Source organism: Zonotrichia leucophrys, chromosome 21, assembly GCF_028769735.1.
Source record: "Zonotrichia leucophrys gambelii isolate GWCS_2022_RI chromosome 21, RI_Zleu_2.0, whole genome shotgun sequence".
NCBI classification, from domain to species: domain Eukaryota; kingdom Metazoa; phylum Chordata; class Aves; order Passeriformes; family Passerellidae; genus Zonotrichia; species Zonotrichia leucophrys.
Window position 1 is genome coordinate 1,107,370 of NC_088190.1, and position 23,309 is coordinate 1,130,678.

General features: G+C 42.3%; 1 protein-coding gene across 8 annotated transcripts in view; it reads left to right on the top strand.

Moving 5' to 3' along the window:
• KIF1B (kinesin family member 1B) overlaps nucleotides 1-23,309 on the top strand; it is a 78,804-nt gene that overhangs the window by 12,843 nt on the left and 42,652 nt on the right. For 2 of the 8 annotated variants that reach the window (XR_010442613.1, XM_064730908.1), the window contains exons 3-22: nucleotides 6,428-6,504; nucleotides 7,599-7,778; nucleotides 8,131-8,196; nucleotides 8,970-9,148; nucleotides 9,820-9,931; nucleotides 10,058-10,135; nucleotides 10,291-10,356; nucleotides 11,115-11,132; nucleotides 11,296-11,371; nucleotides 11,670-11,748; nucleotides 12,037-12,179; nucleotides 13,342-13,383; nucleotides 15,720-15,931; nucleotides 16,952-17,031; nucleotides 17,396-17,471; nucleotides 19,795-19,874; nucleotides 21,740-21,846; nucleotides 22,281-22,364; nucleotides 22,523-22,703; nucleotides 23,077-23,149. Coding sequence is in view for 7 of the 8 variants with exons in the window: in XM_064730908.1 (XP_064586978.1) it covers nucleotides 6,428-6,504; nucleotides 7,599-7,778; nucleotides 8,131-8,196; nucleotides 8,970-9,148; nucleotides 9,820-9,931; nucleotides 10,058-10,135; nucleotides 10,291-10,356; nucleotides 11,115-11,132; nucleotides 11,296-11,371; nucleotides 11,670-11,748; nucleotides 12,037-12,179; nucleotides 13,342-13,383; nucleotides 15,720-15,931; nucleotides 16,952-17,031; nucleotides 17,396-17,471; nucleotides 19,795-19,874; nucleotides 21,740-21,846; nucleotides 22,281-22,364; nucleotides 22,523-22,703; nucleotides 23,077-23,149 (2,009 nt within the window). In the remaining variant the exon portion in view is untranslated. The remainder of the gene's footprint in view (nucleotides 1-6,427; nucleotides 6,505-7,598; nucleotides 7,779-8,130; nucleotides 8,197-8,969; nucleotides 9,149-9,819; nucleotides 9,932-10,057; nucleotides 10,136-10,290; nucleotides 10,357-11,114; nucleotides 11,133-11,295; nucleotides 11,372-11,669; nucleotides 11,749-12,036; nucleotides 12,180-13,341; nucleotides 13,384-15,719; nucleotides 15,932-16,951; nucleotides 17,032-17,395; nucleotides 17,472-19,794; nucleotides 19,875-21,739; nucleotides 21,847-22,280; nucleotides 22,365-22,522; nucleotides 22,704-23,076; nucleotides 23,150-23,309) is intronic. The other 6 variants (XM_064730914.1, XM_064730913.1, XM_064730911.1 and 3 more) reach the window with 5 other exon arrangements.

The following is a 23,309-nucleotide window of genomic DNA, read 5'->3' on the forward strand; positions in this document are numbered from 1 at the left end:
GGTGCAGATAGATTTTCCAGACCCATGTTTTTTTAAGAGACTCTGTATTTAATGTTAATTTGGTCTTGTGGAATCAATTCTAAAAGCTCCAGATTTTTTCCATTGGATAAATTGTTTATTCAATCATAATGAAACTACTGCTTCTATTGATCCAAATAGAGCTAGAAGAAGGCATAGAAATTATTTTGTATTTTTCTTCCATAAGTTGCCCCTTCCAAAGTTCTGTTGAGACCAGAATGATTTTTGAAAATGTGTGCCTATTCCTTTACTAATGATTAAGGAGAGCAAAAGTGAAGGCACTGCTTTTTTTGCTAGCTGTTATCTCTGAGTGGTGGCATTTGGTAGGAATGTGTGCTTGAGCTAGAATAATGCTGCCACAGGGAGAATTGTTGATGCTGGTGTGAAGCCTCTCTTGGTGAGAAGAAACCTAATTTTATTTCATGTGTAGAAATGAAAGAGGTTTTGTGCCCTCAGCATTGCCTGTTATGGTAGCAATATGGGCATGGCAGATGTTACTGACAAAGCAGGCTGTGTTGCACAGATCTGGGAAGGTCGGTTTTTCCAGTTCCATACTCGACTTTCGTCATAATTGGGTTTCATTTCTGATGAGGAATTGTTTGTTTTTAAAACCCCTCAGTGTGTGTGTCCCTTCACCCCCCTTGGCAGCCCAGCCTGTGTCCCAGCTAATCCCAGGATGAAGCGCAGGTTAATTCTGGCTGCTGGTGTTTATCTGCAGGGCAGCTGCAGGCAGGCAGCTCTGTGCCCCCGTGGGTGCCAACGCCGGGCACGGAGCCCTGCCCAGGGACTGGCTCTGACCTGCCTTTAAATGCAGGGAGGGCAAGGGAATAATTTCAGCTCTTGCCTCTCGAGTGCTCTGCACTCTGTCTCTGCCTCCCTGTTCCAAGAGCTTATTAGAAGGAGCTGTGTGTGCTGGGCATCCCCACATACTGAAGTGCAGATTGTCGGATCTCAGGATCTCAGTCCTGAGGTGCCGAGCCACCGAGAGCACCCTTGGGGGGCTCGGGAGTCCTGGAATGTTCCAGAAGTGTCTGGTGGCTGGACTTTGATCCTACACGGGAGACGACACCTGTATGAGGACAGGAGGGTTTCACCGGGGTGAATGGTGAAGGGATTGGTTAATTAGAGAGTGAAACACAGGGTTTAGGATTTCTGTACAGGGGGGTTTAGAGAAGTAAGATGGAGGAATTGGGGCGTGTCCTGTCCTTCTTCTTCTTCTTCTTCTCCTCCATCTTCTGTGGTGATGGTGGCACTTTGGGATTGGTTATTACTAAAAGTGCACCGGGCAATAAGAATAAATGGTATTGGGGAAAAATGATAAATATTGTACACGTAACAATGGGTATAAAGATAGGTGGCTGTCCGGAGGGCAGCACAGTGTGCTCATGGCTGGCTGCTGAGCAGAGCTCTGTCGGGCCGAAAGAAAATCTTTTAGATAAACAATTAATAAACATAAAAACCGAAAGAAGAACTGAAGCCTCTTCTCGTCCTTCGATACGCGGGCTGCCCCAAGGCCACTCCGGGCCTTTCCAGGCCCTTCAAACAGCCGAAAAACCGGACAACTGGCGTCCCTGGGTGGGCACCCCCACACAACCTTTCGGTTAACAGCCGAAAACCAACAGCAGATCATTTCTGATCTGACGGATTTGTGACATGCTGAGGAGCGGCACTGACTGGGATGAGAGCAGAGCAGGCTTGGACTGCAAATTCAGTGTCTCAATCTGATACCAGTTTGGAGAGGTTAAGAAGCACTTCTAGCCATTCTTTGTGCCTGCAAAAATATTTATGTGACTGAGTAGATGGGAATGGAATGAGGGGGCTGATCTTGGCTAAGTTTCCTTGCTTTTGTGGATTTTTTTCTCCCCTTTGTAGGCTTCCCACTGTCTGTTTACTTGGTTAGTTTTAAGGGAGACTGGAAGTGTAAGTCCAGAAATGAAGGCTCGAAGTGGGAATGTGTTTGTGTGTGTTCAGAAAGGAGTGAGAAGACAGAATGCTGCTTCCAGCTGAAAATACCCTACAAGATTTTAACTTTGCATCAGCTCTCAGCTGTGCTCCACACTCTGGTTATAATTGTAAAACAAAGTGCATATTTGACCTGAGCTTTTGGAATTTCAGCTTCAGAAATGAAAACTGGATTATAAGGCAAAAGATTTGGGTGTCCAAAATGACAATAGGAATGCAATATAATACTGATAATAATATACTATGAAATATATGGGTACTATTTCAATAGTGGTCTTTCAAGTATTGCTACAGTGTTTGCTAAAAACCTAGGGATGAATTTGAGCTCATAGATTTGAAAGGTTGAAAGTAGATGTTATTTTTGTGCTAGCTGATGAAGCAGATGGTGGATGGTATATAAAATGTTAATTAAGGAACAAGTGGGATGGACTGTGGAAATAAAAATGCCAAAAGATGAAGTTGCCTGTTTAAGTAAGGGTATGTTAAAATCCAAATGTTTTGTGGAGATTGGTCTGTTACTGTTGGCAGAGCACATCTGAAAGTAGAATTCTTTCATTTATTGTGCTCCTGCTTTCTCCTTTTGTTCCTCTGTACTGCTCCTACTATGTACTTGTCCTTTACTAGGCCCAATCAGCATTTGGGTCGTATATAATACTCAAAAAAAAGAGATTATTGGTGTGAAGAAATTTCTTTTAAAACCATATGTTTCTTTACCTTTTGGTCAGTGAGAATAGAAAATGTTTGTAGTTACAGGTATCAAAAAGTCCACCACACTTAAACAGCTAAGCAGCTACAAAGAATTGTTTAAATTGCTTGAGCTCCAGAGAATATGTGAATTACTCCAGCCTAGAGGAACTTTGGATGGTGTGAAGCAGCTCAGCCTGGCTCACTGTACAGCTGTAAGGGGAAACGAAGCTTTTAAAATGCAGGCTGTGTCTCTGGGTGGGCACGGAGCTGGGCACTGGATCAGCTGCTTCACGTGGCTGCTGCTGCAGAGCTGGGTTCACACAGATTGATTTATCTCAATTTGTGACGTGTAATTACTTTATTTGTGTACACAGGTAAAAACCAGATCTGTTAAGGAGAAGCGTATTATTCAAAATTTCCAGAAATTCATTATTCAAATAAATAAAAGTATTAATATGGGCATTTATCTCTCTCAACCAAACCAATGATTTGTAGAAAATATTTTAATCCCATGAACATTCTCTTGCCTGTTTTTGGCCTTCCATTCCAGAGGTCAGTGATGGGCATTAACCCCCACTGTGGTTGCTGCAGCAGAGAAATGTTATCCTCAGCTTGTTCCATCCTCACCTCGGGCTGCCAGTGTCACCTGTTTCAGTAGCAGTGCTGGGCAGACAGTGGCTCTGTGAATGATCCCTTCCAGTATCTCTGTGCAGGAAGCTGAGCTTGTGGAAAGCTAGAAGACACCCCATGAGCTAATAAATTGGCTCTGGGTGAAGCAAGGGGCCTGCAAGAGGGGTTTGCTCAGAAACTGGCTAACTCCGGCACTCAGAGCTGCTCGGTGCCATGCTGCTGGTAATTATAGCTGCAGCACAAAGCAGCAGTGTCAGTTTGCAAACAGAAGAGTTAATTGCCACATTGGACCTTTGAAATAGCAGATAAACAAATTTATTCTGTAAGATAAAAAGACTATTAATGCGTTCCTGCTGTGATCGTCTGCCTTATTGCCTTTCTCATTTCCTGAGGCTCTGTAATTAAAGCATTAGTGTGTGGACCGTGTGCTGAGGCTGCTGTGGGGAGAGGAGATAGATGGCGACCTATTTCATGATTCACTAAGATAATTCATCTTGGCCTTGCATGGTTTCAAAACCAAACAAAGTAACTGAAAAGCTGTTAGTATTCTTGTGGATATTGGAGACACTGAGAACAGTCCTCTTTCTGTTTTAATTGTATTTGTTTCCGTGGTCAGTGGAAAATACAGCAGGTTGAGAAGCATGGTACATAAAATCAGTGTTGCCAACTCAGTCTAATTTATGCATCCCCATTTCTTTTTTTCCCAATTTGGCACATGAACTTTTAGAATAAAGCTTACCTGTACTAGAGGAAATATCCATTAACTTGCTTTAAAAGTAGCTAGATTTCTTGGGTTTTCTTGTCCCTCTGAAGATGATGCCTGGTGCAATAGCTAACTTCAAGTGAAGTCAGTTATTTCTGTTTGAATTCCTGGTTTCTTAGTTGTCTCATCATCTTCCAGGTGTTTTAATCACATTATTGCCTGCCTGATCACTGGTTTTAAACCTAGACTACATCAGACATCATTAATGCTGGCAGCACCCACCTGGTGATCCGGGCCCCAAATGAAGAGGGTTTCAGTCCAGCTGGAATCCATTGAGATTGTAATCTTCGATTTTCTCATCCAGTCAACTCTGCTAGATTCATTTGTAGACTGAGAATTGTGAAAATGGAGGATGCAGCCTGTGTGCAAGAAACAGAAATAGGGATGAAGAGACTTGAGGCTGGGAGCAAAGGCTGTGTGTGCATCCCAGTGGCCAGGGCAGCTGGGAGGCTTCCTCTGACCCTTTCCTGCTGCAGTGGAAGGTTTTGGCCAGGCAGCTGCATTCCCACCCTCTGACAGAGCTGCTGCCTCGCACATTCAACTCCTTTTCCTGCTACGCTTCTCCAGATATGCTTTGCAAAAGCATGCATCCTAAAAAGTGATTTTCAAAGTAGTGAGCTGGACATGGAAGTCAGTGTGAAGGGCTGAGGAAAGCCTGTCTAAGAAAACAACAATAATAACAACAGTGGTTTAAAAAGAGAAAAAAATGGAGCTGAATGGAATGACTTGCATAAATCACAGAGCCTGAACTTTACTTTTCTCCAATGTGATGGATCAAATTTAGACTGGAGCAAGAAAGGGGAACTAATGGCAAGTTTGTAGTGCCTTTTCAGACACTAAAGTGGAGATTCTGTTATTTGTACTACTTTTTTGGGTAGGGACTTCCAGATCCAAGGCATTACATCTCCCTTACCTTTCGGAGCTTTGATATTAAATTTTTAAAAGAGAAATTGTTGAGTTGTAGCAGTGTGGAATGCTCTGCAAAAAGAGAACTGGTTTAAGTTTGGGGCAGGGAGTTGTCCTTGGGGTTTGTTTTTTGTTCTCTTTAGGACTGGTGGAATAGTGAGAGTGGGGCTGTTCAGGCAAAGCCAGTAAGGGAGGCTGAAGCCATGGATGATTGCTTAGGTTACAGTTTGTTCTGTGTTGATGCCTGTGTTGCTATCCAAAGCCACAAGCATTTTTGGCAATTTGATACTGTGCTGGTGCATATAATTCATTGGCTTTGCATGTCTGTCGGGTTTTTTAAGGCAAGAATGTCAGCACAAGGTGCATCCAAGTGAAATGGAGTTGGCCAGGAGAAGCAGAGTAGCAACTGTTGCTATTTGCAATCCAGCCCGTGATCTTTTCTCCACACTGTCATTTTGGACAGCAGCCCTGCTCAGGAGCACAGCATCTGGTAGAGGAATGATTTGATTTTAATGGGGATTCTGTAACCACATTTTCAGAGATTTCAGTGAAACAAGATGCTAAGTTCATGTTTGAAATGGTAAGAGCTGTGGCTGATATAATTTTTATTCATCACAGAACGAAAGAGAGAAGCCCCAGTCTCCCAAAGCATAAACTAACTGGAGGAATATGTGAGAAAAAAGCATCTTCTTTCTAGGATGTCTGGTATCAGGATGTAAATCATCCCCAGGAAGACTGCTGACACCTTTATAAGGCTTATTTCCTTGTGGACTTTGTTTGCATACATCACAGTTAGTGTCTCACTCCCAGGGGCAAATTGCTGCTTTAGGTGCAGGGGCAGATGTGTAAATCCAGGGTGGTTTAGCTAATTCCCTCAGGACTGTGCTTTTATGCAGTCCTACTTACAGAGATTACAGAGATGTTGAGAACAGCTGTTGGAAATAATATATTGAAGTATTTCCACCACTGTAGTATGGAAAAGAAGGAAGCAGTAGAGATTCACTTCTGCTGCAAGGGCTGTGCTTATAAATTACCCTCCTTGGAATACAGAAACTCCAGGCATTGTGTGTGCCCCTGCAGTGAGAGCTGCATCCATTGTGCATTGCTCCCCTGCAGGCAAAGGTTATACCAAGCACTTTTGTTGCTGGGAAGGAAAAAAACCCTCAAGTACTAAACCCACCAACCTAAAGGTATCTGGAAAAGCCTTTGCTGAATGTGTGGAATGCACAGAATTCTGTTAAGCAACAGCATATTTCTCCTAGGATTTTTTTTCTTGTCTTATTTAAAATGAGTCCTACAGAAATAATAGTATTAGGAAGCAGTGAGTCTGTTACTACAGTCTTCCTACTCGTATGCCATGTGGCAGCTTCGAATACTCAGATTCACAGTGTGGGTCAGTCAGTTTATTAATTATGCTCCTAAGTGTCACGTTAGCTAAGAGTTTGAATTTTATTCCTGTAGGTATTATCAACCCAAAGAATCCTAAGGAAGCACCAAAGTCCTTCAGCTTTGACTACTCTTACTGGTCCCACACATCGGTAAGTGCTTTTCCAAGACAGCCTGGTTTTGTTGTTGTTTGGTTTGATTTAACATTCTCTTCTGATCATGAACCCCTGTCAGATGTTTCTACAGTCTTCCTCACCCACATTCAGGTTAAAAGCTTGTCATTGTATGTTGTGTTTCCCTGTTTGGGTGAGAGCAGAAAGCCAAAACAACTTGTACGTATTTGAAAGATTACTAAAAATATTCTCCAACAATTTTCTGTTCTAAATATTTTAAGGATACATGTGTGCCACGGTAATTCATTTTTCCTCTTGGACAAATGACAGTTGCTCGAGTCCTTACAGTTCAAGGGGATACCTGGTCTGGGTTTGGTTGGCATATCTGGAAAAGGCAGCACAGTGACCCACGTTTCCAATAGCTGCAAAAGCAATAAATTCTCATCCAGCTCCTGTGCCCCACCCTTCTGTGAGTCGGTGCTAAGCTCTCAGTGACTTCCAGTAATTGTTCTCCAGCAGAACTGTGTTGTTCTGCCACCTCCTCCTCCCCTGCCTTGTTTGCTAAAAGATGTACAAAGAAGGGATAATGCATTTCTCTAAGATTAATTCTAGTAACTTAAATGGTGAAATAAGATTTAATATTTCTGAGCAAATTTGTGGTCAGTGAGACTGTTTTCACAATAAAATACTCGCCTCTCTTACTGAGTTTTTCAGAGCAGCCGTGAAAGTTGATTATAGCGCAGTCACAGGAACATTATGAACAGAATGCATGAAAACTAGCAGATAAGCAGCATCAAGGAACAGAAGAGCTCTGATAAAATCTTGACCCCGACGTTAGAATGTTAGCACAGCTAAATTTGTCCTGATTTCAGGAGCAGGTAATGTTAAAATACAACGTTTCAGGAAGCAAGAGAATGCTAGATTAAGAATAAGATACACTCACAAACAATGCAGTGACATTGTCATTGTTGTTCTTCTCCATCTTGTTCTGCCTTGGGAAAAACCTGTGTGTAAAAATGGCCTCATTTACCTCTTCCTAAGGGATTGACCCCCAAGATAAAACCAGTTGCTTTTTGAAATCTTACTCAATTGATAGGGAAGTCTGTATTGATGCTGTTTTGGTGTCTTTCCAGCCTGAAGATCCCTGCTTTGCATCTCAGAGCCGTGTGTACAATGACATTGGGAAGGAGATGCTCCAGCATGCCTTTGAGGGCTACAACGTGTGCATCTTTGCCTATGGCCAGACTGGAGCTGGCAAATCCTACACCATGATGGGCAAGCAGGAGGAGAGCCAAGCAGGCATCATTCCCCAGGTAGGAGTGAGCCCAGAGAGGGAATCTGGTTTTTATGGCACCTTCAGACACACACTTGTGTTTTGTGGTGCCATAAGAGTTAACAGAACTGAAGCTTACTGCTAATGTTACAGTACAGAATAATGATACTGCTGAAACCTAGAGCACTTGTTGAGATACTGGACAAAATAAAGTTGACAGTGATGTAGGACTGAGATGAATTACCTTCCAGTGAGGCTGTGTGTGCTGGAGGCATTAGGGTGGTTTTCTTTCACTGCCCTCATTCTAAAGCCGTTTCCATGACATGTCCTGATAGTTACTTGTTACTTCTCAGTAAAGACTCATTTCTGACTTGGGCTTAATTTCTTTCCAGCTATGTGAAGAGCTGTTTGAGAAAATCAATGACAACAGCAATGAGGAAATGTCATATTCTGTAGAGGTGAGTGTGGTGAGGGATCAAAGAATGTCTGTATGCTGGACATCAAACTGAGCTTAGGTGCTGGGTTATTGATGGTGCACTAAGATGCTTATTTCTGATTAGTTTGGGGGTTTTAATTTTATTTTTTAAGGCGTTTTGTCTTTTCTCTTTTGAGACAAATGTAAAAACCTTTCTGTGACTCCTTTTTTACCCTCAACGGAAAACCAGTGTTCCTTTACTTGTGTAGTAATCCTGAAAAAAATGATGGGCTGAAAAATTTAAAGATGCATTTACAGATGGTTTTATTTTACTACTAGCTGGAAGACTGCATGTTTGTTGTCAAATACTGTAGCCATGATTTTTAAAATCAAAAGTTGCTTCTGCAGACAAGAAAGATGAACTTTTTTTTTCCTTTCTTAAGTTTGCTTTGGTGGTTCATGAGACATTCCTTGGAAGCAGACTCCTTTTAGCATCTGTCTTGTTTGATGCCTGTGCTGTGTCATATTAAAGCTGTCAAGGTGATTGTGGACTCCAGTGTATAATTTTTCATTACACACCAGTGTTTTCTGAAATGGCTGAAGGATCTATACATGGATGCAGGGCCAGCAGCTCATGGTAGAGGTGTGATGTAGGAGAATTTTGACTCTTGCCTTTGCCAGTGTTTAAGTTAAATGACCCGAGACACCCTTAGCTTTCCTGTGGTGGGCTGGGGGAATTTCTACCGCTGGCACTCTGAAATGCTGTGGAGGAGACCTTCAGAAATACTGAATTGTCTGTGAAAATTCTGTTTCCAGGTGAGTTACATGGAGATTTACTGTGAGAGAGTCAGAGACTTGTTGAACCCGAAGAACAAAGGGAATTTGCGGGTGCGAGAGCATCCTCTCCTTGGACCCTACGTGGAGGATCTGTCCAAGTTAGCAGTCACATCTTACACAGACATTGCAGACCTCATGGATGCTGGGAACAAAGCCAGGTTAGTGATGGGAGTGTGTTATATATTCTTAGCAGTGTTATGCATTAGCACTTTAAAAAAACCTCTTGTGAGGAGTATTACTGAAATATGCACTGATCAATGCTGTTAAAAGCTGAAATTGCTTTGTGTGCTGAACTAGTCCTGCAAATCAATGTGTAGACATTTAAAGATTGCAAGGACTTGAGATAAAGTCTAAATAATTATTTGGCATTTACTTCTGCCTTTGCTATGTACTCTGTCACTATCCTCGTTTAAAAACTTATGTGAATAGTCTCCTCTTTCCTCAATTCAGGTGGTCAGGACCAAAGTTGGCATTCCAGCTTCAGTTTCTGGTTCATTATTAGTTGTTTCCATGCAAGCTCTTGGCTTCATTCAACAATGTGTGAGAAGGACTCACATAAATGCTGCTCAAGTGTTCTTGGGTGTTTGCATGTAAGATGGACTGCTGAGTACACAGACTGAGAAAGCTCTGTCTGAACTGTGATGAAGATGGGAGTAATTCAGGAGTGCAAAAATGAAAGGGTTTGGGAATGATGCTAGGTGTGGCTGGGTCTTGGTTACAGGGCAGCTCATCACCTGTGCAGCCTCTTGCTCTCATTCCTCTGCCGCTGCATTCAGCCCTGCAGGTAATTGTCCTTTTTTAAACATGCTCGTATCTGTTCATATTTCAGGACTGTGGCAGCCACCAACATGAATGAAACCAGCAGCCGCTCTCATGCTGTGTTTACAATTGTCTTTACTCAGAAGAAACATGACACAGAAACTGACCTTTCCACAGAGAAGGTGTGTTACAGATGAGTGACTTTCTGACTGTTTTTCACTGATGTTCCCTGCAGTGACTTTGTAGTTCTGTCCTTGCTCTGGTTCACCAAGAGCTCATTCTCCTGTTGATGTGCTTTCTGTGTTCAGGTCAGCAAGATCAGCCTGGTGGATCTGGCTGGGAGTGAGCGAGCTGACTCCACCGGTGCCAAGGGAACGCGGTTAAAGGTGCGGGGCTGGGGAGGCACGGCCGTCACGGGAGCCCTTGCTGGGCAAATAATAAATTATAACTGTGGGAGAAATAGCTGCAAACCTGAAGATCTGAAGAGATTCATGGTTGAAGAGTTTTAATTACTATGTAATACTGGTTTCTCTTTTCTCAGGAAGGAGCAAATATTAACAAGTCTCTCACAACTCTGGGCAAAGTTATTTCAGCATTGGCTGAAGTGGTAAGTAGAGCGTTTCCTTCCCTGCAACAACCTTTGCATAGCTGGTCAAATGGAGACAGTAAAATCCGTGGAGTACAGCAGAATCATTTGCTGTTCTTGGCCTTGCATTCTCAGCCCTATTAGCTGTGTGTATTTTGATAGATGAATAGAGTTGATACTATTCTGTGGGTGTCACACAGGCTGTCAACAGATGGAAGCATTGGTTTGTTTAACTGTGAAGAAGCCTTGCAGAAGAAGCCTGTGTTAATGTAGAAGACCTGTTCACATAGCAAGATTTTAGACCTTCAGTGTAGTGCAGTAATTTTATTTTTATTTGAAAGAATAATTGTAGAAAACTTAACTGCAGCTTTGTTGTTAAAATTTATAGAAACATCAGTGCAACAGCTTGATTCACTGGCTTTCTTTGCAATGGCAAGACTTATAATGTCTTAAGTGAGCTTATATTGATCCAAGCAAAATGTTGTGGGTTTAGAAAAGTACTTTGTCTTTTATTTTTGTATTCAACTGCTATTAAAAAAACCCAAAGAAACAAAACAAATCAATGATTGTTGTTCCTTTTAAAAGTGAGCCAACACCTTGGAGAGGTTGAATATGCTTAAATATTTTTTAGATTTTTTTTTTCCAATTGAAGCGATTAATTCCATTAATTTGGCTTTTTAAGAAAAGGAAGTACTGTCTGACATGGAAACAATGTGTAAATCTCTGTTAAGAAGCTCATCCTTCTTCTTTTTCCTTTTTCCTTAATGCTTTCAACGTAGGATAACTGCACCAGCAAGGTAGGATGGTCTGTGTAGGAGTAGATGTTGCTTTCTTTGCCTAGTGTAAGGTTTACTGCTTGGAATTGTGTTATAACACAGAATTTAAATGTCAGGAAGATGTTCACATCTTTCTTACACAGAAAATCCTTCCTGTTTTTCATATTGTGTTGTTTCTTTGTAGAGCAAAAAGAAGAAGAAGACAGACTTTATACCCTACAGGGATTCTGTACTAACGTGGCTCCTTCGAGAAAATCTAGGTATGGCTGATTTGTCTCTGCCAATATGAAAAGAAAGTATCACTGAGTTTTCTGACTGCTTTTACTCACTTAAATTGGTATTGAGTATGAGGCTAAATATCTTTAGTAGCTAAATCTGAGTCGTCATAGTTCCACCTTACATTAATGCTATAACTCTCTCCTGTGGTTTTTGTATGTTTCTTAATACTGCAGAATTTAGTTGAATTCTATAATTTATTGAAAACATTGATATTTGGCAGATAGGTAGTGCCTGGAGTGTGTGCTGTAGTTCATCTAAAATCTTGCCTGTTCACTACAGGTGGTAACTCCAGAACTGCAATGGTCGCTGCTCTCAGTCCAGCAGACATAAACTATGATGAAACTTTGAGCACTTTAAGGTACTTTCTCTTCCTGTGGGATAGATATGGGTAACTGTTTGCTCTAAAGGCCATACTTTGTCCTTTAAACCTTTGGCTTATTGGGAGCTGAGCTTATCTGTGGGGAAGAGGACTCTACTGGCAAGAACTCGATTACCCTGCAGAGGAAGCAGGGATTTATTGCCTCCTCTGCTGACATCCAGCTGCAAGTGAAATGTCTTCTGTGCTGCTGCATTCCCATGTTACATAAAAGTTGTATGTAATCAGTTCCATGTTTGTGCAAGGTTTCATTGTGCTGTGTGCTTGCAGATATGCTGATCGTGCAAAGCAGATTAAATGCAATGCTGTTATCAACGAGGATCCCAACGCCAAGCTGGTGCGGGAGCTCAAGGAGGAGGTGACGAGGCTCAAGGATCTCCTGCGTGCTCAAGGCCTGGGAGATATTATTGACAGTAAGTGGATTAAACACACCTCACTGTCCTGGCCTTGGCCTCTAGCAGAGGAGGGAGACCTGAGCCAGGGAGAGAAAAGGATTAAAACACAGACTTTAAATATAGGTACTGATATTTAAGTTTTGAACATGATTTTAGAAATGGCAGCCCTTTCTGTCTTCAAATGACCATCTTAGGTTTGTGTGTGGAATTCACAAGCCACCTTCAAACTCAGGGAAAAATACAGAGTTTGAATTTTCCTATTATTGTAGAAATGCTTTTGGAAGCATTTCTAAAAGCTATTTCGTGTAATAGAACTTGCACATTCAGGAGTTGCTCTGCTGAGTTACGGAGAGCTTTTTGTCTGGCTGCCAATAAAGAGCTGAGACACAGAAACTTAGTTTCATACTGAGGAAAAAAGGCATCTTTCCTTCCTCCTCAGAGGGCCAAGGTCATTAGTTGATACCTGGCTTCAATGCCATCCTCGCTCACAAAAGAAAACAATGGCTAATGTTAGACAGTGCCCTGAGTGACAAATCATTTGTCATCCTGAAGTAACTATGCAACAGCTGCTTGTGAATAACTAATGAATCCTTTTGGGAGATTTTGAGTTAGGTTGGCAGAGCTGTGTTGTACTGAATTGCTTTGCCAGCAACCTCTTAAAGCACTAGAACACACTTGTGCCCAATTTCCTTGTCCTCATTCCAAACAAGACAAATGAACTGAAATTTTAGCTGCTACATTCTTCTATGATATGAGCAGTGATTTAATTCCTAGTGAAGGAAATGCCCATAAAAGCACAGAATGTATTCCAGTGGTTTAAAAGCTTCTTTGACTAAAAAAATAATAAAGTGTTACTCCAGTTTCTGATTTTTCAGACCTTTTTGTTGGTGAAACAGAAGTCCTGACTCAGTCACAGACTACTAAAGACATGCAACATGTATCTACCTCTTTGTTTGCTTGTTTTCAAGAGAATGAGGCCAGAAGACAATGAAATACAAGTGTTTTTCATGCTTGTTACAGTCTGTGGGTTTTGGGTATAAATCCAAACTGAAAAAAACTGTGTTACTGAGAACTGTGTTTTGTTTCTTTAAACATCAAGTAGTATTCTCTTCCCTGCCTATGCCACTAGTGAACCTTCAGTTTTGATCCTTCTTGTATTTTCCCTCCTGCTTCCTTTCAGTTGATCCAATGGGAGATGAATACTCTGGAAGTGGAGTCAAATGTGTGTATTGTGTGGTTCTCTTTTTAACCTGCTTTCTCTGGGTCAGCTTTTAACAGAGCTTTGCATGCCAGCATTTCTCACAGGGAAATCCCAGACAGAACACTCACTGGAATGCAGTGCAGGTTCATGAATACCAGCCTCACCAGCACTTCTTAGACTGAGTCCACAACAAAAAAAAATGCAGAGTTTAAAGTGCAACATATGTTCATTGTTACTTTCTGGCAGAATACAGAAGGGAGAGTGGTAGTTCTCCAGTGTGTTTTCATGACAGCACACAGTTTAGATTTGAACCAGAAAATCTTTCTCTCAAATCTTTCCCCAGTTACTCAGTTCCTGCTCACATGGCTTCCTGGCATTTTAGCAGCTCTTTCCCACTTTGAAGTATTTGCTTTAAATGTTTCAGTTGATGAACTCAAGATGAAGTATTACCAGTTCCTCCTGGACACTGCAATGTATTTTGTATAATCCTTTAAAACAAAAAAAAAGAAAGAAGCCAGACATCTTATACTGATGAAGGTCTCTTTTTTGAAGTTAAGTATAGTTGGTTGCAGTTGATTAACAACAGGGCTGAAACAAGTCAGCAAGGAGCGTTTTGTTTCCCTTGGTGTTTGCTTCTAAGGAAGGGGCATATATGTAGTCTATTGCAAGGGAAATGTACTGCACGTAAGTTTTGGGTTGGTAGGCTTTTGAAACTCTTTCAGTCAGGCTTTTTGACCCTCACTCAATATCAGCTGAAAGAGATCTGTCTGAAATTTCCTGGAGTTGAAGCTCCTGGTGGTGTACAGACTCATGCTGGCCTGTGGGACGCTCTGGTGCTGCGGCAGCGTGTGCGTGGCGGTGTGAGAGCTGCGTGCATGGGCCTGAGGGCTGGTTCTGCTTCTCACAGCCACTGGGGAGCTGCTGCAAGTGCCACTTCCTTTCTCTTCAGGAGTGCATGGCCTTTTGAGACTCCATCCCTGCTCTGTCATGCCTGCTTTCCTCATCCTGGCAGCATTCCCTTCCCTTAACCTGCTTCTCTGCTGTGAAACTCCCAGCCCTGCCTCCTGTATTTGCAGATGGTGGTTTTCAAACTGACTGGGGGCAGTCATCAGTTCCAGGAGGCTGAAACAGCAGGTTGAGCGTGGAGTGAACTAGGGCATAAGGCTGACAATGGCAGGATTGTTCAGGGGAAGAGTACAGGAGATGTAGGAGGACAGGGAAATTTATGCAATGTCTGGGGGAGCTTCTCACTTTTGTAAGTGTGATGCCCCTGTTTGTAACTTGCAGGGCATGATTTGAACTGTTTCTTTCCTGAAATGATTTATTTTAAAGGATTTGTCTTTGAAATTAAATTTTAAACTATTAAAACCAAGCTTATTCAGTTATCTGATATTTTCATGTTAAAAGATTTTTCTTTTGGCGTGTGATTATTCTGAGGATATGGCTTACAGATGTATCCAAGAAGACAAGTTAAATTTATATTAATTTCCCTTGTATATTTGTTCTTAAATCATTCAGGCAGCTTTTCTTATTCTCTGGCTTTCAAGGCAGCATTTTCAGGCCTGCAGGTTTTCAGACTACAAAAGCCACCTTGTTAAATTGTGGAGGTTTTTAAAAGACCTTTCGTATTTAAACTAACAGCCAAAAAGCTTTGAAGCACCTTCTGAAGACCCTTATCAGATATTTTGCTGATCATATGTGTTAGATTTCCATTTTTCTTCAGATGAGGAAGGTCAAGAAGCACCATAATGGTGTTGTTGTGAGTTTATGTTCTCGTGTCCCTGTCGTGCACTGACAGGTGATTCATTCTCTGGTGAGGAAATTCATTGTCCCTGTGGTCTGGCTGCTTTAGCTGCAGAACCACTGCTGTGATAAAGATTTACTTAATCATCATTTCACATTAAAGGACTCTGGAAGAGAATGTTTTCCTGAGCTTAAGGGGTTGGTGTCTCAGACTTCAGCCCAAAATGTCACTAATTTCATGAGGATCTCAATTTGGTCCTGCTCTGAGCTTCAGGGTGCTCAGGTTAATTAGTGTTCAGTGAGGAGTAGGATGGCTGCTTTTGGCCAAGGTGTAATTTATTTTTTCAGTCTTTTTTGTTTAGAAAGGTTGATGATGCAGTCTTTCCTAGTGAACCTCAGGGTCTGAGTTGAGTTGTTATGTTATTGTTGCTAGTATTAAAAGATTTGTTTCAGAACTGCCATCTAAAAATTACAAAACTTGCCTTGTTGCTGCTTAAATGCTTTCCTCTTACACTGGTATTTCCTTCCTTCCTTTCTTCCCTTTTTCCTCTTCCTTCCCCCTTCCTGTTTTCCCTTCTTCCTGCCTTCCCTCTGTCTGTGTGTCTCTCTCTCAGATCTGAAAGATTTTCAGAACAATAAGCATAGATACTTGCTAGCCTCCGAGAATCAACGTCCTGGCAATTTTTCCACAGCCTCCATGGGGTCCCTCACTGCATCTCCATCCTCCTGCTCTCTCAGTAGTCAGGTGGGCTTAACATCTGTGTCCAGTATACAGGAAAGAATCATGTCAACACCAGGAGGAGAGGAGGCCATTGAACGTTTGAAGGTGGGTATTAAGGAGGCTAAAGAATCACGGGCCTGGCAGGACTAATTTCATAAATGTCTCCTGTGTCTGTAGAAATTGTGTGAAACCCACTGGCACTGTAAAGAGGGCATTTAACTGCAGTGGGCTAGAAACTGGGTTCATGCACAACCTTTCTTGTTAAGATTATTTAGGTTTAATTGTAGCCTGGAGCTACAATTAAATTATAAATTAAGTTCTTGATTCTTATTTACGGGTCATCTGATGCACTTGTAGTTATGGAAAATTTGATCATGAGTGTAGACTTAGAGGCCTGGTCAGCACTAGTGTGAGCCAAGTCTGACTTGCAAATGCACTCAGCTGTCAGAAAACCAAATTACCCCAAAGTTGAAAAAAAGGAGGAAGAATAATCCTGCCACTGTTGTCTTCGCCCAGCCCCCACAGATTAAAATGTGAAGCACAGAATAGCATGGTTGGGCCAGACAAAGGCAGCCTTGTCCCAGTGCTGCACAGAATTAAAGCACAGCAAAGTGCATCACAGTGAAGCATTTCTTGATTTTTATGAAAGCCCCCCCAATGCCCATGGGTGGAGGAGTGGGGAGAGTTGGCTGTGTTGAGTCTCTGCAACATTGTCATGTTTGCCCATCAGACAGTGCCACAGGCTGAGCACACTCTGCATTTCCCTTTCCCATTGGAAACCCTCCGTTGCCATGGCAGTAACAGTGTGGTCTCTGCATTTCCTTGGCATTCAGTTACTGAATCATGTCTGTAAATCAGATTTTTTACAAAAAAAGGGAAATGAGTTTAGGTGGTTCAAAATAAAGTGACTGTGGTTAGATATGAAGTCATCTTTTCTCAGCTTGCCTTCAGGACTTCCTACCCTTTTAAAATTTAAGGGAAATAAGTAAGAGTTTTAAAGTGCTAAGAATGCTTTTTATATGTGAAATTAATTTGAGGCCTAAGCAGAGCACAGACTTCAGTTGCTTTGTGTATGTGAAGAACTTTAGAAAGAATTGTAAAACATCTTTTGGTATTTTCACACAGGAGTCTGAGAAGATCATTGCAGAGCTGAATGAAACATGGGAAGAGAAACTGAGGAAAACAGAGGCCATTAGGATGGAAAGGTCAGGAATGGAAAGTGCTGTAGTGTGGATGGTCTCTGGAAAGTGGAAAATGGAGAAGGTTGCTCTGTTCCAAGGCAGTGGAGAATGGTGTTGGGGTGGTTCTGCTGGCCCTGTGTTAGATGTGGAACAGCAGGGCAGTGCTGGGAGGAAGTCCTGCTCTCTCCTGGTTTGTCACAGTTGAAGTTGCTGTTCCTTAGGCCACTCTCGGACTAAAAGTTTGCCAACTTGCCCTGGTGTGCTCTGAGGTGGTTTCAGTCCTGGGTAGGCTGCTTCAAAGTCTAATCCAGTAATTACCTGGCTTTCATTAGACCTTAGTTGTCTCAGAAGGCTGAAATGGGGGCAATATCCTGTTTTTCTCCATCAGGGAGGCATTGTTGGCAGAAATGGGCGTTGCCATTCGGGAAGATGGAGGAACACTTGGAGTCTTCTCACCCAAAAAGGTAAAGAAAGTTGTTAACTCTTGCAAGTTTCCAAAAAGCTAATTGACCTGGCAGGAGGGTGATAGGAGTTGAACTGTTTTGGATTTTCCTTTAGAAGATGCTGTGCTGCAAGGAGAAGCAGCTCCTTTTGTGTCTTGATTCAGTAGCAAATCAGAAGGTGCTGTGTCTTAATTCTGTTGCCATTTTCTGCAGTAGCTGTGTGTGACCTTTGTGTGCTCTACCTGTTCTTCTTTGACAAGATTGAAGGCTTGTTTAGGTGCTCTTCCTTGAATTTTTTGTTAATCCTTCTTCCCCTTGGAAAAAAGGATAGTGATCTAATGAACCAGTGAACACAGGGGATGCAAGGGGATATTTAATTCAATACTTGCCATTAGTTCTATTTTCTGAAATTAGAAAGAAGCAGAACTGTGCAGGAAAAGGGCATAAATCAGTGCTGTAAGTGTAAAATAATTAGGTTAGCAAAGAACCTGTCTCTGCAGGTAAAGCAGAATTATAAAAGAAGTACAAGGCAAAAACCTACTTTGAACAAGCAGCATGGGTAATATTTTAGTGTGCAAGTGTGTAGTAAACTTGATCTAGGGTTAAGCAGGGACCTATTCAGAGGCACTGCACAGAATTGGTTAAAATGTTTAATCCTTCACTTAGAATAGTGTTAGTCTGCAATGCTTGGAGTTGGTAGAACTCCAGTTTGCTTCTAGTAGCTACTCCAGGAGTGCCCAAGGTTTGTGAAGAGGCAGATTCATTGAGTATTCTCTACATTTCTTCCTCTTATGTTATGGATCCTCATCTCCTTTTAGATTTTTCCTGAGAGGCCATCAGCTCTTTTTGATGATTCTTTTGGTGCATTTTCAGCTGATCAGGTTTGTGTATAAATGCCACCTGGATAAAGTAGATGCTTGGGTAATAGATAGTATTTATTTTTACCTGTATAGGATTTATTAGGAGAAGTGAAACTCCCAACCCAGTCCTGTCTGCTTCTGTTCCTTGCTATCCTTGCAGTTCCTTAGCTGCCCCTCTAGTAACTGTGGTGGTTGTGAAAATGTAGGAGACGAGAGCTTGGCTAGAGAATGTGAAGTGTTCTGTATAAGGACTCTGCACTTCTGAGGTACCAGTATGTGTCTCATCATACACAAAGAGTGAACAGCTGGGTGTGCCAGCATCTTCTCTCAAGCTGGGGAGCTTTATTTCTTACAAACTATTCAAGTGGTGCAAGTTGTAGTGGTGTTACAGCAGATCACTGGGTCTGGCATTTGCTTTCTCTCCATTTTTCTCTTGATTAAAGAGCTCCAAGTGCTGATTCGTGCAGTGAACAGCAGTGGCAGCGTGGAACATCTTCAGCTGCACCTTTGGGTCACCCTGGATTTTTAGGGGTGAAAAAGCTGTATTTTTTCTCCCCCTCTCTGTCCTTATAATTAAATCTTCCATTGGGCAATTGACAATCAGAGACCTTCATTCAAAAACAAATTCATCATGACCATATAGTAATTTTTGAGCTTCTGTAAATGTCATGCTGGTAAAAGCTCTCATAAGTAAACTTTTTTGCATTTAAGATAAGTTGATGGAAATAGTGTTAATAAGGAATCTGAGCCAAATTTATTCATTCTTCCTAAATTTGTTCAGTTTGAGGGTAACAAAGGGACAAGTGGCTTATTAACAGTTTTGTTTCTCTTTTATCGTCCTTCTGCTTTACTTATGTTTAACCATTTTTGCCTTTTCTTTTGTGCTTGTGCTTACTGCCATCTCACTGGCTAGATTTTCACACCAAGGCCTTGTGACTTGTTTGCTGATTCCAATGGGGTTTTTTCACCAAAGAAGGTTGGTTTAGTAACTGTAGTGGATTTAAATTTAGAAGAAGTTTAGATGAAGAGTTTCTTAGCTGTTGGTATCAGAGAATACTGGTAGTTTTAGATTTTGTTTTGATTTTAGCAGACTTTGCCAAATAAGCACCCGACCTGTGCCAAAGGAAAGTCAAAGTTGATTCCATATCAGTTTCAAAATTTCACTGAAGCAACATTTTCTGCTCTTGGACTTCCCTTATCAAAGTTTACAGAGATTTTATAAGGACTTCTTGTTCTCCAGCTGAAGCCTTTCTTCCTTCCATGGACTGATATTTTGGATAACTGAGCAATCTGAGCTGTATTTCACTGGTACTTTGTGATGCTTTGCAGTACTTTAGGAGGTTGTGTTTGAAAAAATCCATTCTGGAATAATCTCAATACACGTGGCAAAACTGCTGGATTAAAGCTCACCCTCCTCAGCTGCAGGAAGGAGCCTGAAAGCAGAACCTCAGTTCTTAATTAACTTTTTCTTTTTGTTCTTTCAGACTCCTCATCTTGTAAACCTTAATGAAGATCCTCTCATGTCTGAATGTCTGCTGTACTACATCAAAGATGGCATCACAAGGTGAGGGCTGGTGCTGACACACTCTGGAGTTGCCTTCTCTGCTTGCTTAAATTCCCAAGCTGGAGACACCAGGAGTTTAAATAATAGTGGTGCCTTGAGCTGTGCAAGTTGCAGGTACAAATGAAACATGAGAGTGCTGGAGGTGGAAAAAAGTGCAGAAATGCAATTTCTTTCAAGTTGACTTGGTGTTTAAAGTAAAAACACCAACTGACAAAAAGTTACATGTGCAGTCACTCAGCTTTAAGAAATTGTTATTACACCTGGGCAGTAAAAGAAAGCATGACATCCCCTCTTAAGTTTGTAGTAAAACTTACTGGAAGTGCATGAGAGATTTTGATGGGTGCAGGATTGAAAACCATAGCAACTTGAATATGGCTGAATGTTAGTTTTATTGTTTAAATAAATTGTTATTCGTGCCAGTACACATTTAATGGGTTCTGCATTCACAGATATGAGATAAAATTGAATTGCCAGACTTCAGATTAAAAATTGATTGTATTCCAAAATTTATTTTCAAAACAGCTAGAAGGAGAGAGGTAATCTTTATTTTGTTTTTTGGAGCACCAAGCTGTGTTTGGTTGCTTAATTTGTATATTGCTGGGGAACAGATGGAAGAGAGTACACTGACAGGGGCTGGTGTATGATGCTACTCTAAGGTGCATAAGCCCACTGAAGGGAGTATCAAAGTGCAGAGAATTCAGCAGAGAGTGATGACTGGAATAGCTTGGGGCTTAAGAAGTCATTATAAGTATTGAGCCTAGCTCATTGGCATCAGAAATGCGTAAATTAATAAGTAGAGCAAGTTATAAACATTAGGATTGGAAATGAAGTTGTCTGTACCTAGAATTGCTCAAACACCTTGGTTTGAAATGGACATACATCTTCGTGCTCCAGGGGTGCAGCCAGCCTCTCTGTCTAGATGCTGGATGAAACTGCTTGTGGCTTCAAATTATTCAGCAGGAGCCTCCTGGGCCATTTGTGCTCCTTTGTTCAAGTGCAGAAGGCGATTAGTGGGAGGGATGATCCCTGTCTGCCTGAAACACACCACTGGAAGTTCTTGTTGGGCTCCCCCCACCTTGCATCCCTTTCTAAAAGGGAAGGAATTGCATTAAACCCAGAGGTATTTAACAGTTCTCCAAGTGATGTGTTTTGAGGGAGAGAAAGCTTTCCTTTTGCAAAGCTGTCACCCTCCAGTTCCTGGCAGAGCAGGTTCTCTGCAGTGCAGAATTCAGCGCTGGTCCAAACCTTTCCATTTGCAGGGCAGCCTTAACAGTTCAGATTTTCCTGGTGTTCGTGGGCAGCTGTCCAGTGCAGGGCTGCAGGAGGTGTCTGGTTTGCTGTTTATTGGAATAAGAATCCCAATATAACCAGTTAGATGGTGCCTGGGCCAGTTCTGACCCTCGCTGCTGGGCCAAAGGCAGCACTGTGGTGCTTTACCCCAGAGATACCTTGGCTGAGAGTGCAGCGGGGCACTTCCAGGCTGTCAGGACTCCGTTTCCTCAGGAGAGAGAGCTTCTGGCGATGGTGGAGAGAAAGGGAGCGGATTCTGCTAGAAGGTTGCCAGATGTTTATTCCGTGGGTACAGAGATGTCTGCACCGGGCCACTGCTGCTAACAGAATGGAGGCCGCATGGTCTCATTAACATTTTAAGCTCAGGGCAGGGGAAGGGGAGGGGACAGGTGAGCCACCAACCAGGTGAAGGGGCAGGGTCTCAAGGGACTAGGGACACCAATCACACGACGCCTTGCTGGTATGTTAGCCTGATTGACAGGGCACACTCAGCGAGGGGCGAGGGGGAAGGGAGAAGGTAAAACAGGACATTGCAACACACCACAACAGCTGCTGACCCCTGTGTGTTGCTGCAGGGTGGGCCAGGCTGACGCAGAGCGGCGCCAGGACATTGTGCTGAGCGGGGCTCACATCAAGGAGGAGCACTGCGTGTTCCGCAGCGAGAGGAACAACAACGGCGAAGGTAACGCTGGGCAGGCCTGATTCTCCTGCAGCTTCACTGCCATGGCTGCCCAGGGAGTCCCCTGCTCTGCAAGTTGTCTGACCTCAAGGAAAGGATCAGCTTTGACTTGATTTCTTGAGTGTTAGGGAAAGAAAATAAAATTTGTTTAGGTGATAATAGCTTCAAATTGTAGGCTGCAGCCGGTATAACAGTTAAATTCTGACCTGGTTAACTATAAACATGAAAAAAAAGTAGTTTCCACCTGCAGTAGGTAGAGAAGTCAGTACTATTGATTTCCTCTTGAATCTTTATTTTTAAGTAGCATGACATCCAGGGGTGATTGACTTTGGTGTCAGTATGAACATAGGCAGCAAATGAGAGGCCTCTGGGGCTCGCACACTTCTGTTCCTCTACAGGACTCTCTAAAGTCTCACCCATCAATGTTTTCTTTGTAGTTATTGTTACTTTGGAGCCTTGTGAACGATCAGAAACCTACGTGAATGGCAAGAGGGTTGTGCAGCCTGTGCAGTTGCGCTCAGGTAAGAAATGTTACCACACATTTTTTTTAGACTCTGTATGTGACATTGACATACATGGGGAATGCTAGGTACTGTTCAGGGGCAGTGTCACCTTTATCTTTTAAATAGAACTTGGTACCATTCTTCTGTCAGCTGCAGTTTTCTGTTCCTATTTCTAGGAAATCGTATCATCATGGGTAAAAATCATGTCTTCAGATTCAACCACCCAGAGCAAGCACGAGCAGAAAGAGAGAAAACACCATCAGCTGAGACTCCCTCAGAGCCAGTTGACTGGACATTTGCTCAGAGGGAGCTTCTGGAGAAGCAGGGCATTGACATGAAGCAAGAGATGGAGAAAAGGTAATAAAGTAACTTAAAATTTTGACCTGAAAGAAGGAGGAGTCAGCAGTAGGTTACTGGGGTCACAGCATCTGTGCTGCCTCTTGTGGAAGTTCAGAAAGCTTCCTCTTATTTTACTGTAGTGTTTCAGTGCTCCAGCTCCTTTGAAAATCACAGGTAAGCACTGGCCACTAATGCAGCAGAGCTTTTGGTAAGGGCTGAAAAGCAGCTTGCAGGGTTTCACTTCAGAAACCCTGAGCAGCCAAAGAACAGTTCCTTTTAAGGACAATGCCTTTTACTCATGTAACTGCAATTGAGGAGACTGTGCCTGTAGAGTAACACCAACAGGAAACTAATGACCTCTGACTACTTCTGTTCTTCTGTTCAAATTCAGATTACAAGAAATGGAGATCTTATATAAGAAAGAGAAGGAGGAAGCTGATCTCTTGTTGGAGCAGCAAAGACTGGTATGTGTCCTTACTCCTGATTAACTATGCCTTTGGCAAACAGTAATTCCTGTCCTTGCTTATCTGAAAGTTTAGGAAACCTGCTTGGGTTGTCTGCACAATGCAGTTCTCCCTTTGCTTTCAAATTCTTTGTGTCTACAGTGAATTATTAGCAGTGTGA